The following is a 12,766-nucleotide window of genomic DNA, read 5'->3' on the forward strand; positions in this document are numbered from 1 at the left end:
ATAGCAAAATAAAACACGAGCAAACAGAATTAGATAAGTTGCATATAATATGTTGTTTCGAAACTTCGTGATGAGAAAAGCAAAGACTCACAGCAAAATTGCATCGATTTCTCTGTTGAGTTTCGGCTAAATTCCATTGTTTAGGGCCTAAACGGTCTCTTGAAGGCATTTCAGTTAATTCCCCATTTTTTCTTCTATGCTATTCATCAAGAGTGCCAGTTACATCAACACATTTGAGAAAGATTTCGTATCCCACAGCCTATAACTAGGTAGAAAAAATCAATATTATGCCAGCATGGCTTCAGAATTTTCCTGTCCAAACGGCGCCCAAAAACATCAGCCGGATTGTCTCAACGCTTAAATTAAGAGATTTCCTAAGTTACATGCATGTAACTTACAATTCTCTCACATAAATAATGAGTAAGCCCACACCATTCACTATTTATATACATAAATAATGAATAGGCCCACACCATTCACTATTTATATAAAAGGGTTATAAGTTACATAACTTAACATTAGCCTTCAATCAAATACAGTTGAAATATACGCACCCACCAGAATAGAATAAGTCCCAATCACAAGTCAATGAGAAAATTGATGATACAACCAAATGCAGCAACCAGCACGTCCAACAGAATATTCTTCGACGTCAATTAAAGAAAAAAAAAATCAAACACAATAGAATATAAGGATCACATCCTCTCTTGAATTGATGTTCACAAATTCTGTTAATATGATTGGTGATTAATAAATTAAAAAAAATAATTAAATTTTAATCATCCACTAATTCTAAAACATAATAACACAAAATTTATAAAAAAATTAAGAATAGAGAATCTTGATCCAGGATTATAATTAAAAGGGAATATGCAAGTTGTGTCGATAATTGTCTCTTCTTTCTCTTCTCAAATTATACAATGTCGATAATAGAGAGAGCTGCACGCCTCACTTTCCTCCTATGCTTTCTATCAAGATCTCAAGAAACGATCCTATTTTTTTTTAAAAAAAAAACAAACAAACCAACAAAATTACTCAAAAGGGTCCATCACATCAAACTTGATAACAATTATACGTAGTTCTTGTGATGCAAATTAACTAATTTACATATCGACGACATCAAACCCCGTATTTTTTAATTATTTAACGTACCCTGCTGCAGCCTACGCAAGCTTAAGGCCGAGAAAGTCGGCAGCAGACTTTGCCATAATGGTAGCGAACTCATTAAAACTAATGACACCGTCGCCATTGGTGTCGGCCTCCCTCATCATCTCCGATAGCTCGCCGTACGTCAAAGGGTGGCCCATTTTGGCCATGGAGCCCGCGAGCTCGGCCGCAGTGATTTGGCCGTTGCCGTCGCGATCGAAGGACCGAAAGACCTCCATGAGTTGTTCTTGGTTGACCAAGACTTGCTCGCTGATGTCGGGGAGTATCAGAGCAACCAATTCATCGAATTCGACGAGGCCGTTGCGGTTGGAATCCATGTCGGCCAACAAAATGTGCAGCTGGTCGCCGGTTGGCTTGAGCCCCAGGGCACGCAGGAGTGCGGCCAGTTCCAGCTGCGTGAGGCTGCCGTCCGAGTCCATGTCGAAACGCATGAATATGTCTTTGAGCTGCTTCAGTTGCTCCGATTGAACTGTTTCCATCACCGTCATTGTTGATTAAAGAAAGAAAGAAAAAATAAGATTCAAGAAGAAAAAAAGGTTGTGTTTTGTGTTTGTTTAAGACACGGGGCTCTCTCTGTGTTGTGTTGTGTTGGGTTGCGTTTGCGCTTCTTTTTTTGTAATAATGTTGGAATGGTTCAAAAAGAAAGCGCGGTGAATTGTAATGATGAATATGTGTATTAGCGCGTGATGATGGCAGTAGTGATAAATGCAAATAATGGCAACTTAAAATTAAGGAATAAAGAACATTTCCATAACGTCCAAAATTAGGGTCAATTTACCCACTAAGATTTATTCTAATGACTATAACTCATACTTTATAATTGCCAGGTTATAAGTTTGAACTCTCACAATATTATAGAGAGTTTACTTTTATTCTTTAATTAGTAAATAGAACCGTACTTCGTGTGGTATTAAAAAAAAAATTTAGTATTATCTTTTTTTTCTTACTTTACACTTAATAAAATTAATAAAAAATATGAATTGATTTTTTTAAAGATGACGCAGCCTTATAAAACTAATGTTATTTATAAAAGTTAATTATTTTGTTGTTAACTTTAAAAATATATATTAATGTGTATAGTTAAGTGTACACAACCTTTTCATCAATAAAAATTATATTCACACTAATCAATTCTCTATTCTTTTTGGTATTAACAGACTTCCACATCTCATAAAGTCTAACACTTATCATCCAACTATCTTTATCATTGTTTAACTCATGAAGAAAAGAATACTCCATAAAGCACACAATACAACAAATTTAAATAAGTCAAAAAATAAAAATACAAGAACATTTCTAAAGAGGATGTTAGTTAAATAAAAAAAAATCCAAACATAACAAATCTTAAATATTTAATATTTATAGAGTTTGAAGAAGCCAAAAGACACTAAATAAAAGGTTGCATAATTAAATATGAGATTATAGCATTAAAATTAGGTCCTAGTGGCATTGATGAAGGAAGATGAAGGAACCTTCCTTCCTATATTAATTAGTTGATGTATTTTAAACCACTAAAGTTTAGTTGTTGGCTTAATAAAATAAATGAATGTTTCAAAATTATAATTAATTTATTATTAATGGTTACATATTGTTAAATTTAAATAAAAAGAAGAAGAGACATGTAATCTTTTATAATCTACTAATTATTTTCTATTTTTAATATTTTGTAATGTAATTATTTTTTAATCTCCACCAATATATTAGATAACAGAGAATATAAAAAGATGAGAAATAATAATGCCACAAATTTTAACTACTTAATATTTATAGAGTTTGAAGAAGCCAAAAGGCACAAAACAAAAGGTTGCATAATTAAATATGAGATTATAGCATTAAAATTAGACCCTAATGGTATTGTTAAGGGAAGATGAATGAACATTCTTTCCTATATTAATTAATTGATATATTTAAGCCACTAAAGTTTAATTGTTGGCATAATAAAATAAATTAATGTTTGAAGACTTATAATTAATTATTATTAATGGTTACATATTGTTGAATTTAAATAGAAAGAGAAAGAGACATGTAATCTTTTATAATCTAATAATTATTTTTTATTTTTAATATTTTGTAATGTAATTATTTTTTTAATATCAACCAATTTATTAGATAATAGAAAATACAAGAAGATGAGAAATAATGATGCCACATCACCTCATCTAGTCCCAACTTTATATATATATATATATATATATATATATATATATTAATATTTTGTAATGTAATTATTTTTTAATCTTAACCAATATATTAGCTAATAGAGAATATAAAAAGATGAGAAATAATGATGCCACAAATCTTAAATATTTAATGTTTATGGAGTTTGAAGAAGCCAAAAGGCACTAAACAAAAGATTGAATAATTAAATATGAGATTATGACATTAAAATTAGGCTCTAATGGCATTGTTGAAGGAAGATGAATGAACCTTCCTTCCTATATTAATTAATTGATGTATTTTAAGCCATTAAAATTTAATTGTTGGCATAATAAAATAAATGAATGTTTCAAGACTTATAATTAATTATTATTAATGGTTACATATTGTTGAATTTAAATAGAAAGAGGAAAAGACATGTAATCATTTATAATCTAATAATTATTTTCTATTTTAATATTTTGTAATGTAATTATTTTTTAATTTCAACCAATTTATTAGATAATAGAGATTATGAGATGATGAGAAATGGTGATGCCACATCACCTCTTATAGTCCCAATTATATATATATATATATATATATATAGATTTAAGTGAAAATAATTTTTTTTTTCAAAAAGTGAGTCGAGTGGACGTCACTTAAATATTAAACAAAAAATATGAGTGAAAAGTACGTCTCGTGCTAAAATATTAAAAAGTGTAAAAATTTGAGTTATGCTATATAAAATTTATATTACAGGGAGTTTAATTTTCTTCTTTAAATTAAATGAACATAATTTTTTTTTCTGTTAAAATATGAATGGAGTGGACGTTTCTTAAATATTAGAGAAAAAAATATGAATGGAATGAACGTCTCTTGAATATTAAAAAGAGTGTAAAAATTTAGATTATGGTATATAAGATTTATAAATTAATTCCAATAATTATCAGATTATAAATATCAATACACTAATCTCATGAAATATAAGTTATAATATGAGTAATGTCTCATGTAATTTAAAAAAAAATTAGGGTCAATTTATAAGAGTAACATCTTCAATATGTATTTTTCTTATTATTATTTTTTATTATTTAACCCAACGGCAATTTAGTTTTTTTTTTCGATTTAAAAAAATAATTTTCTATTTTTTTAACACAAAAATAAATGAATATTTTGAATATATAAGTTTCCAAAATAGGATTAGATAGGTTACTGATAGGCAATCAATGGCTAATTGACAGGAGATCAATAAATACTTGATATGTCAAGCGCCCAACGCATAAACAATCGACACTTGTTAATCGCTTGTCTATCAGGATAGATGATTTAGCGGCATTCATTATCCGCAAATGCCGTGTTTAATAATATGTTGCACCGATTTGATAGCCCTGCATATGATGTGCATGTCCTGGCTGCCTGTCGGTGACATCCAATCAATTATTATTTCTTATTTATAAAAATTAATAACATGTTACCAGTGACCACCTGGAAGCAGAATGTAGATAGATGCATAAGAACAGGTTGATTAAAATATAATGGGTTCATTTATACTGGTTCGTTAATTAGCCCAAGCTTTGAATGGACAATGTCAGCTCATGCAGTTGAAGAACATGGAGGAGGGTGCTTGTATGCTTATGAATTTGCAGTTTTCCTTTTAGCCTATAGATTGGAGTTTATTCGTGTGCTCTTATCTTTTAATTTTTATTATTTTAAAAGTGCAGAAAATGAGAGCAGTACGTTAAACATGATGAGTATATTTATTTGGTTTGATATAATATTTGGCATGAGTTTATTCAAAGTAACCATTTTTTTTTTCTTTGTCACTCAACTGTTGGTATAAATCTATAAACAATAATTAAAGCCTAATCGAATAATTGCCTTGACTCCAAAGACGCCTGCAGTGGAATTAATTTGATGCAGATAAACAATATTGGGGGCATACTGATGATTTATGAGGTATCATATGAATAGCTAACTACTTCAACAACTTCAAATTGCACAACACTTTGATCAAACTCCTGTGGGGCTGAGGGGCTTCTTGAATTATCCCTACCCCAGAAGCTTCCGAATGCAAACTCACCCCTCTGAGAAAATTCTTCCAACGCCTTCTCAACTTCTTGCATACAACTGGAAAGCCCTTCAAGTTGAACACCGCTGCAGCTTCCAGAATGGTCACCTTGAACATGGAATTCCCAGGACTTATTTTGATATCGAACCTTCAACGTTTCAATCATCTTCCCTTCCTTCCTTCTGTGCCTAATCAGCTTCTTCTTTGCATATTGTTTCGTCTTTCGAATGATCTTGTATGGAAGTCTGAGCACGACGAAGATCAGGACTTGAAGGATCAAGCATTGGCAGCAACAGGAAATAACAACACAATCGGCGGCAAGCGTGTTCCAATCTTCCATACCTGCCTCTGATTGAAGAAGGTGGGTGAAGAAAACTGGTGAATAGAAGCCATGCCTTGTTAAAAGAATGGGTCCCTTCTCCTATTGAGAGGTATTGTAAAGTGTAAAGCAAAACGAATGATGAGTAGCAAAGCTAAAGAATACGGTGGCAAAAGCAATTAGTCATACATAAGCCACGACTTCAAATTATATTACACGTTGGATTGCCAAGAAATGAAACCATTGCTTTCAAGTTGGTCTAACAAATATTATATAATATTTAAAGTTAAGGAATTATTAAGCTGTCCTACTAAGATATCTTGAATCCTACTTTTCAAAGTGAAACAGTGAAGTTTTGAATTGTCATGCAGCTGTATTTCAAAGTAAGGTCTCTATCCCTAGGATTGGTATATATTAAGAATAAACTAACTCCCATCTGCGATAATTTGCCTTCATTAGTTCATTTCTGGCATTCACACATACATAATCAGTCAATTCAAGGTACCCAATGTTTCATAATGAGCATTTCAAAATTGTTACAATGAAAATCATGCTGCCTCCCAAGTTTTTCTTCTGATATTGTTCTTTTCTTTTCTTAAAACCCTAGTGGGCAGGTTTAGTTTCATGTTATAGTTTCTGTCACCCTATTACCAACATATCTTTACTTTGTATACTTAAATATACAAGAGATGTGAAATGGTTGCCTCCCAGCGGTTGTACAGATTTTGAGGAAATATAGATTGAAGAAGGAAAAAGGAAGAACACTACTATAAAGAGCTTTATTAACACCATAAACATAAACATTGCTGTAACAAAATTTGGCAGAGGGTAGTTACAAGGTCAAAGAATTGCTCTAATCTGGTGTAAACTATGACAGAGCCTACTTACAAGTATTGAGGGTTTGGAAAATCAATCTCTGTGATTGATGCAGGTGATTACAGATACAGGACGTAATCCTGTCTTAGCCGATCCACCTCTGCAAAGTGAACTGGAAGTCTGGAATATGGCTCCATTTTGGCTTGAAAAACCCTCCAGCTTTTAAGATGAAGAGATCTCTAACAGTATTTACCATTCTCTCAACTATCCAAGCTGCCTTGGGTGAAAAAATCTGTACTGTAATTTTGACTACCGAACGCCATCCTCCGAAACCATCTAATTTCTGCAGATTGCTGAGCTGAGTTAAAAACCTCACTTTCACCCACTTTCATTCCATTGTTTAGATCTGAAGCAGCTAAACTATCAAAGACTCTGACAACCTGAGAGCATTAACATGGTAAGAACGATGTGCCTGACTAAGCCATCTCCAAACAATTATTGAGTTGGTTGGAAAAATATAAGTTTATTACCTGTCCCATCCGTGGTCTCTTGGCAGCTGAATGCCGCACACAGGCCGCAGCAGCCTCAATCATCCGAAACATTTCACCCTCAACATAGTTTTCTCCAAGCCTTGGATCAGCTAAATTGTCAAATTCCTCATTCTCCAGTGCATGACTAAGCAAAGGTCGAGCCTGCAAGATATAATAAGCCTTTCGTCAGAATGGATTAGCTCTTGAAAATTATAGTTGCTCCTCTGAATAGGATTTGGACCATTTCACAGGGAATTTTGTTTTCAAACCCATACGACTCATTCCTAAGACATCTAAGATATGCATAGATGCCATGTGCATATGTGTGAGATTCACAACCTTCACTAAAGAGAAAAATATGTCATGTCCAAAGAATAATGGTAGTGCCTCTTTTACATATGTCAAAAAATCCGAGCCTGTGAAAGAGGCAAAGAAGTAGCCAAATGTATCTATACTTTTTTTTATTTTTTTCCTCTTTTTTGGTGGATTTATTCCTTCATTGTCACTGTTGAGGATATACATAAAAGCAGAATCACAAAGAAATATAAAATCAGTTATTTCATGATTAATCAAATTAAAATTGCAAAACCCACAGAGATTTTCAAGCAGATGTAATATTTTACAAGGTCTCATTTCAAGAGCACCGAACCTAAAATTCTGACAGAAGCTTTCTCGCTAGCAGCATCCTTTGACATAAAACTAACCAAGTCATAAGAAAAGGGAACACAGTATAACTAAAGCTTTTACCATATTATCAAAATCAAGCAAAGTGACTTACAATCAAAGTCAAAAGATTTAGTTTAATAGACCATTTATGCATCCCTACCCTGTTTAGAAGATTGAGTTTGAATTTTGTTGACAAAGGAAGACAAGTTTAAACAAGATTTTGGCATCTATCAAATTTACCCATTCAACTAGACTCTCATCTCCCAAGGGTTGGGATGCATCGACGGGCTTCCGGCCGGTAATTAGCTCCAAAAGCACAACTCCAAATGAGAATACATCAGATTTCTCAGTTAACTTGCCACTTGATGCATATTCAGGGGCCATGTATCTGTAAAACCAATTGGAATAATTAGAGCCATAAGACAATTGTCACATGTTTTGCAACTTTGCTACCACAACTAGAAGAGCTCTCAAAAAGGTCTTATCCTGGAGTATCTATTTATCACAGAAACTACTTTACCCGAAAGTTCCCATAACGCGAGTCGTGACATGTGTATTTGCATCAAGAGCTAACTTGGCAAGCCCGAAGTCTGAAACCTGTAAGGTCAAAAACCATGTACTGTAAGACTATATGGAAAAGAGAAAAATGTAGCTTGAGAAAAGATAAGCAGAGCATACTTGAGCCTCAAAGTTGTTATCTAGAAGAATATTCGATGACTTGATATCTCTGTGAATAATACGAGGATGACCTGATATATGTAAAAAAAATAAATAAACAATATAATCAACAAACATGGATTATATAACAAGGAAATAAATCAATAGATCTTCTCATTAAATGTCTTATCCCTAAAGAAAGAGCACTTATAGATTGAACATCCAGTGGCTTTCTATTTTATTAATTTTGGCTAGTTTGTTTTGGCCAAAAGAAGCATACATGGCTAAAATAACGATGTGTCTGCTATTTTAATCAAGGTAACATTATCTGCATGCTTCTATCGAAGAACATCCATGAGTGCAAGGAGATAATTGTAGATTAAGATCTAGATTGTTGAAAAAATAGGTAATGGAAACAAAGAAAGGGTATGAGAGGCTGTCATAATTTTGTACCTAATGGGAAGGTCAAATAATGTGTCAATTAGTCCCCTCTGCGGTCTGCTATCAGAAAAAAGAAATGGTATGAGAAGTTGTCATAATTTTGTACCCAACGAGAAGGTCAAATAATGTGTCACTTAGTCTGCTTTGCAGTCTGCTATCAGTAAAAAGAAAAGGTATGAGAAGTTGTCATAATTTTGTACCTAATGAGAAGGTCAAATAATGTGTCAATTGGTCCCACTTTATCGGTCTGCTATCAGAAAGTAGTCAAATTCAAGACAGATGATAGTTTGCCTTATGTTCAACTGTTACCACTAAGCAGCTAGTTTAGGGAAAAGACTTTTTGCTTTTCCCTCAACTTTCCAGTTGGACCAAATTCAGTTCTCAGTTACAGACACCAAAGGAGTAACCGATTGTTAGATATTCTCCCACAAACTTGAACTGAACAATGATCATCTCATGCTCAATCCGACATCATTGTCTAAACAATTATTAATGTGTGTCCAGACCAAGCCATTGTATCCGTCTGTCAAAACACAAATTTTCTCACACTATCTTAAAAGTGGAGTCAGTAAAATTTGCTAAACTAATACATTAAAACAGGTACAGTAAATTTTGCTAAAGGAATACTTTAAAACAGGTAAGTAGTGCCCCTCTCAAATCTTCTATTAAGGAATAGCTTAAAACAGGTAAGTAATGCCCCTAACAATCTCTATTCATGGATCTCCCTTCCCTACAAAGCGGTTTGAAACTCAGTTTTGTTCATGCAATCCAATAGCTTGATATACAATGGTCAATTGCTAGAGCCACTAGACAGATTTGAGAGGTCTGGAAAGCTGAAGAACCACCAGAAGATACTTTGTGGGTGGATAAATTTCTACCTGCTATGGTTGAAGTAGAAAAACTGGACCCTCTGATCATTCTAGGATGAGATGTTGTTCTAGTCATCAATCCAATTCAAAGCTGGATGAAGAATCTGATTGGCAAGTATATAGAAAACCCTTTGCAACTTTGTTCATATCAATAAAGTTGATAGATGTACCACTAGAGAATCTTGTATTTTGGTTGAAAAATTTTTTCCGCTAATTAGAGGGGGGGTGGTGTTGTTAGGGTTAATAATGTGAAGGTGAACATAAAAACAATTGAACTCAGAAGCAGAATATTAGATACTTACAGTCTTCATGGAGATAAGCTAGTCCACGAGCTGCACCTGCTGCAATTTTCACGCGTGTTGCCCAATCCAGAACCGGCCTACCTTCTCCTATGAAATCAAAGAGGCAACACGGTAAGGATTAAGAGGCCATTGTTGTGATTTCTACTATCAAAGCCCAGTTGCCACTTACCATGAAGATGGAAATAAAGGGTATTGTTAGGTACATAGTCATATATGAGCAATCTTCGGTCGTCTGAAATGCAATAGCCCACAAGTGAAACCAAATGGCGATGGTGTATGCGACTAATAATCTCAACTTCAGCCTTAAATTCCCGCTCGCCCTGTCCTCCACCTATTTTTAGCTGCTTAATTGCCACTTCTCTCCCATCTGGTAAATACCCTTTATAAACAGAACCAAATCCACCTTCACCCAAAAGATTCTGATCTGCAAACCCATCAGTGGCCTTGACTAGTTCTTCATACGTAAACATTGACCTTGAATGGCCTAAGCCACCTGGATCTTGTGGTGAATTCACAAAGTCACTACCAGGACCACTTCCTATTAAGGGAGCTGAAGACTGTGTCTTTATATAGGATGAATCTGCATACAAGTGTCAAAGCTTCATTAGTCTATACTTTAAAGGACAATGAGCATGGACAAAACTTACCATTTTCAATTTAATTAGCAATTAATCTGGCATATGATATAATTTTCTTATAGAAACAAATAAATAACTTGTTAGACAGTGGAAAAGAGAGGGGAAAATAGCATCTTCATCTCGATTGCAATTAAATTTACCTATGATCTAATCTTTTTTCTACAAGAAAAACAAGTTACTTATTATATTGAATCTCTCAAATATTACAATTATAACTAGCATATATGCTCATCCAGTATTCATATCACCCAGCATACACCAAATTTCAAGGATACTGCATTATGATCCAGCAGCTAAATTAAAGCAAATTTTTGAGTTGATAGTGCTGTGGAATGTGAATAGAAATAACAAGAATAGCTGAGAAGGGACACAAAAAGTAGTACCAATAGAAAGAAACAATAGTAAAATGTATAAATAATTTACCAGTCGTGGAGGAAGAGCCCAATGGGGACGGCATAATGTACACCCCATTAAGTCCAGAAACCTCTTTCTTTCGCCTCCTCAAACACCAAACAACCAGTCCGATGAGGCTAAATGCTATGATTCCTACAGCCACAGCAATAACCACGGTACCTGCTGTTCCAATGCCATTATTACTTGGAGAACTAGAACTTTCTGGAGAGCTAGGATTGGTACCATTACCAGGTGTATTTTCTGTTGATGGGACTGGAATTCCAGGAGGGGGTGAAAGTCGTTTTGTTGATGGTGGTGGTGGTGAATTTGGAGAAGAATTTGAAGGACGGGGAGCTATTGGAGAAGCAGGAGTAGGAGGAGTTTGTGTAGGAGGTGGGGGTACATTACTGGGAGGAACAGCTATGGGTGCAGGGGGTGAATTTTTAGGCGGGCTTGATGATGGTGGCGGAGGTGGATTTTGGGGTGGGACAGATGGTGGTGACCTTTTAGGCGGCTCTACTGATGATGGTGGTGGTGGAGGCAAATTACTGGGTGGATTTGATGGTGGAGGTGAATTAGCTGGTGGATCAGATGGTGGAGAAGGAGGTGAATTAGGTGGTGGAGTAGATGATGGTGGTGGAGGTGATCTTGTTGGTGGATTGGACACTGGTGGTGGTGGTGAAATTGTTGGTGGACTAGACGCTGGTGGTGATGGTGGTGGTGAACTTGTTGGTGGATTAGACGCGGGTGGTGGTGAACTTGTTGGTGGACTAGACGCTGGTGGTGATGAACTTGTTGGTGGATTAGACGCTGGTGGTGATGGTGGTGGTGAACTTGTTGGTGGTTTAGACACTGGTGGTGGAGGTGGTGAACTTTTTGGTGGATTAGACACTGGTGGTGGAGGTGAAATAGTAGGAGGATTGGATACTGGTGGTGGAGGAGATGAGGAATTGGCAGCTGGTGGGCCGGGAGAGGGTGCACTCATTGGTGGAACAGGCGCTGGAGGTGATGGAGACGTAGAATTGGAGGGTGGTGGCGGTGATGTGGGCGAAATAGTTTGTTGAGGAAGAGGGGGCAACGGTGCAACAGGTGATCGCGGAGGAGGAGATGGAGTTGAAGGTGTTGATGAGTCTGGTGGATTTGCAGTTGGCCGAGGAGGGGAAGCTGTAGGAGGGCTTGGAGGAGGAGGAGGAGGAGGAGGGGACGACTGCGACGGCGGTGGACTGGTAGTAGAAGAAGGTGACAAAGCAGTAGGAGAAGTATTTGGAGGTGGTGAGTTTGTTGCCATTAGCTAAATGGCATAATATAGGCTAACAATCTGGTAAAAATTATTCATTATGTAACAATCTGTCAATGCAAGAGCTTACATGAAATTGTCACATACTATGCATAATTCCAGTACAAAAACCAAAACTTTGATCAAAATCCAGTTCCAGATTGTATTTTACAGGCAAAAACGAAATTCTCAATCTTTCTTCCAACTGACAGATTATCCAAGATGCCAAATTTACCAAATCAAACCCTGAAATCACCAAACACTCTTTAACTTCAAAACACAGAAACCCTAATCACCCTTCATTATCTTTTTCCTCTCTTTATCATAACACAGATCACCAAACTACTTCTTGAACTAAACTATGATCATCAGTCAGTTCTCAAGCGAAATGGACACGGCAACCAAGTTTAGGCAATACCCAAATCACCAAACTCACAGTAAAATCAACCTACGAAGCTGATGGGTATTCTGACTTCCGTGTTACC

General features: G+C 35.3%; 3 protein-coding genes across 5 annotated transcripts; all 3 read right to left on the reverse strand.

Moving 5' to 3' along the window:
* Positions 1-857: 857 nt before the first annotated feature.
* Positions 858-1,798, reverse strand: LOC18044668 (probable calcium-binding protein CML16). The gene has a single exon (XM_006437710.2). It carries the CDS (start codon positions 1,653-1,655, stop codon positions 1,164-1,166), a length of 492 nt encoding a protein of 163 aa, XP_006437773.1. The 5' UTR covers positions 1,656-1,798; the 3' UTR covers positions 858-1,163.
* Positions 1,799-5,067: 3,269 nt separating this feature from the next.
* On the reverse strand, positions 5,068-6,662 carry LOC18044669. The gene is made up of 2 exons (XM_024185410.1): positions 6,582-6,662; positions 5,068-5,722 (listed from the first exon to the last, which is right to left on the reverse strand). Exon 2 carries the CDS (start codon positions 5,712-5,714, stop codon positions 5,256-5,258), a length of 459 nt encoding a protein of 152 aa, XP_024041178.1. The 5' UTR covers positions 5,715-5,722; positions 6,582-6,662; the 3' UTR covers positions 5,068-5,255.
* LOC18044670 (proline-rich receptor-like protein kinase PERK9) lies at positions 6,434-12,729 on the reverse strand. 3 transcript variants are annotated; one of them, XM_024185407.1, is made up of 9 exons: positions 11,797-12,729; positions 11,036-11,730; positions 10,144-10,554; positions 9,975-10,061; positions 8,384-8,454; positions 8,226-8,302; positions 7,946-8,093; positions 7,040-7,201; positions 6,434-6,949 (listed from the first exon to the last, which is right to left on the reverse strand). In XM_024185407.1, the coding sequence occupies exons 1-9, from the start codon at positions 12,291-12,293 to the stop codon at positions 6,770-6,772; spliced, it is 2,328 nt and encodes a 775-aa protein (XP_024041175.1). In that variant the 5' UTR covers positions 12,294-12,729; the 3' UTR covers positions 6,434-6,769. The 3 variants fall into 3 exon arrangements, with proteins under 3 accessions (XP_024041175.1, XP_024041177.1, XP_006437775.1); XM_024185409.1 differs by having other exon boundaries at positions 11,036-11,689; positions 11,765-12,729; XM_006437712.2 differs by having other exon boundaries at positions 11,036-12,729.
* Between the last annotated feature and the right edge of the window lie 37 nt (positions 12,730-12,766).

Source organism: Citrus clementina, unplaced genomic scaffold (genome assembly GCF_000493195.1).
Source record: "Citrus clementina cultivar Clemenules unplaced genomic scaffold, Citrus_clementina_v1.0 scaffold_4, whole genome shotgun sequence".
Classification (NCBI taxonomy): Eukaryota; Viridiplantae; Streptophyta; class Magnoliopsida; order Sapindales; family Rutaceae; genus Citrus; species Citrus x clementina.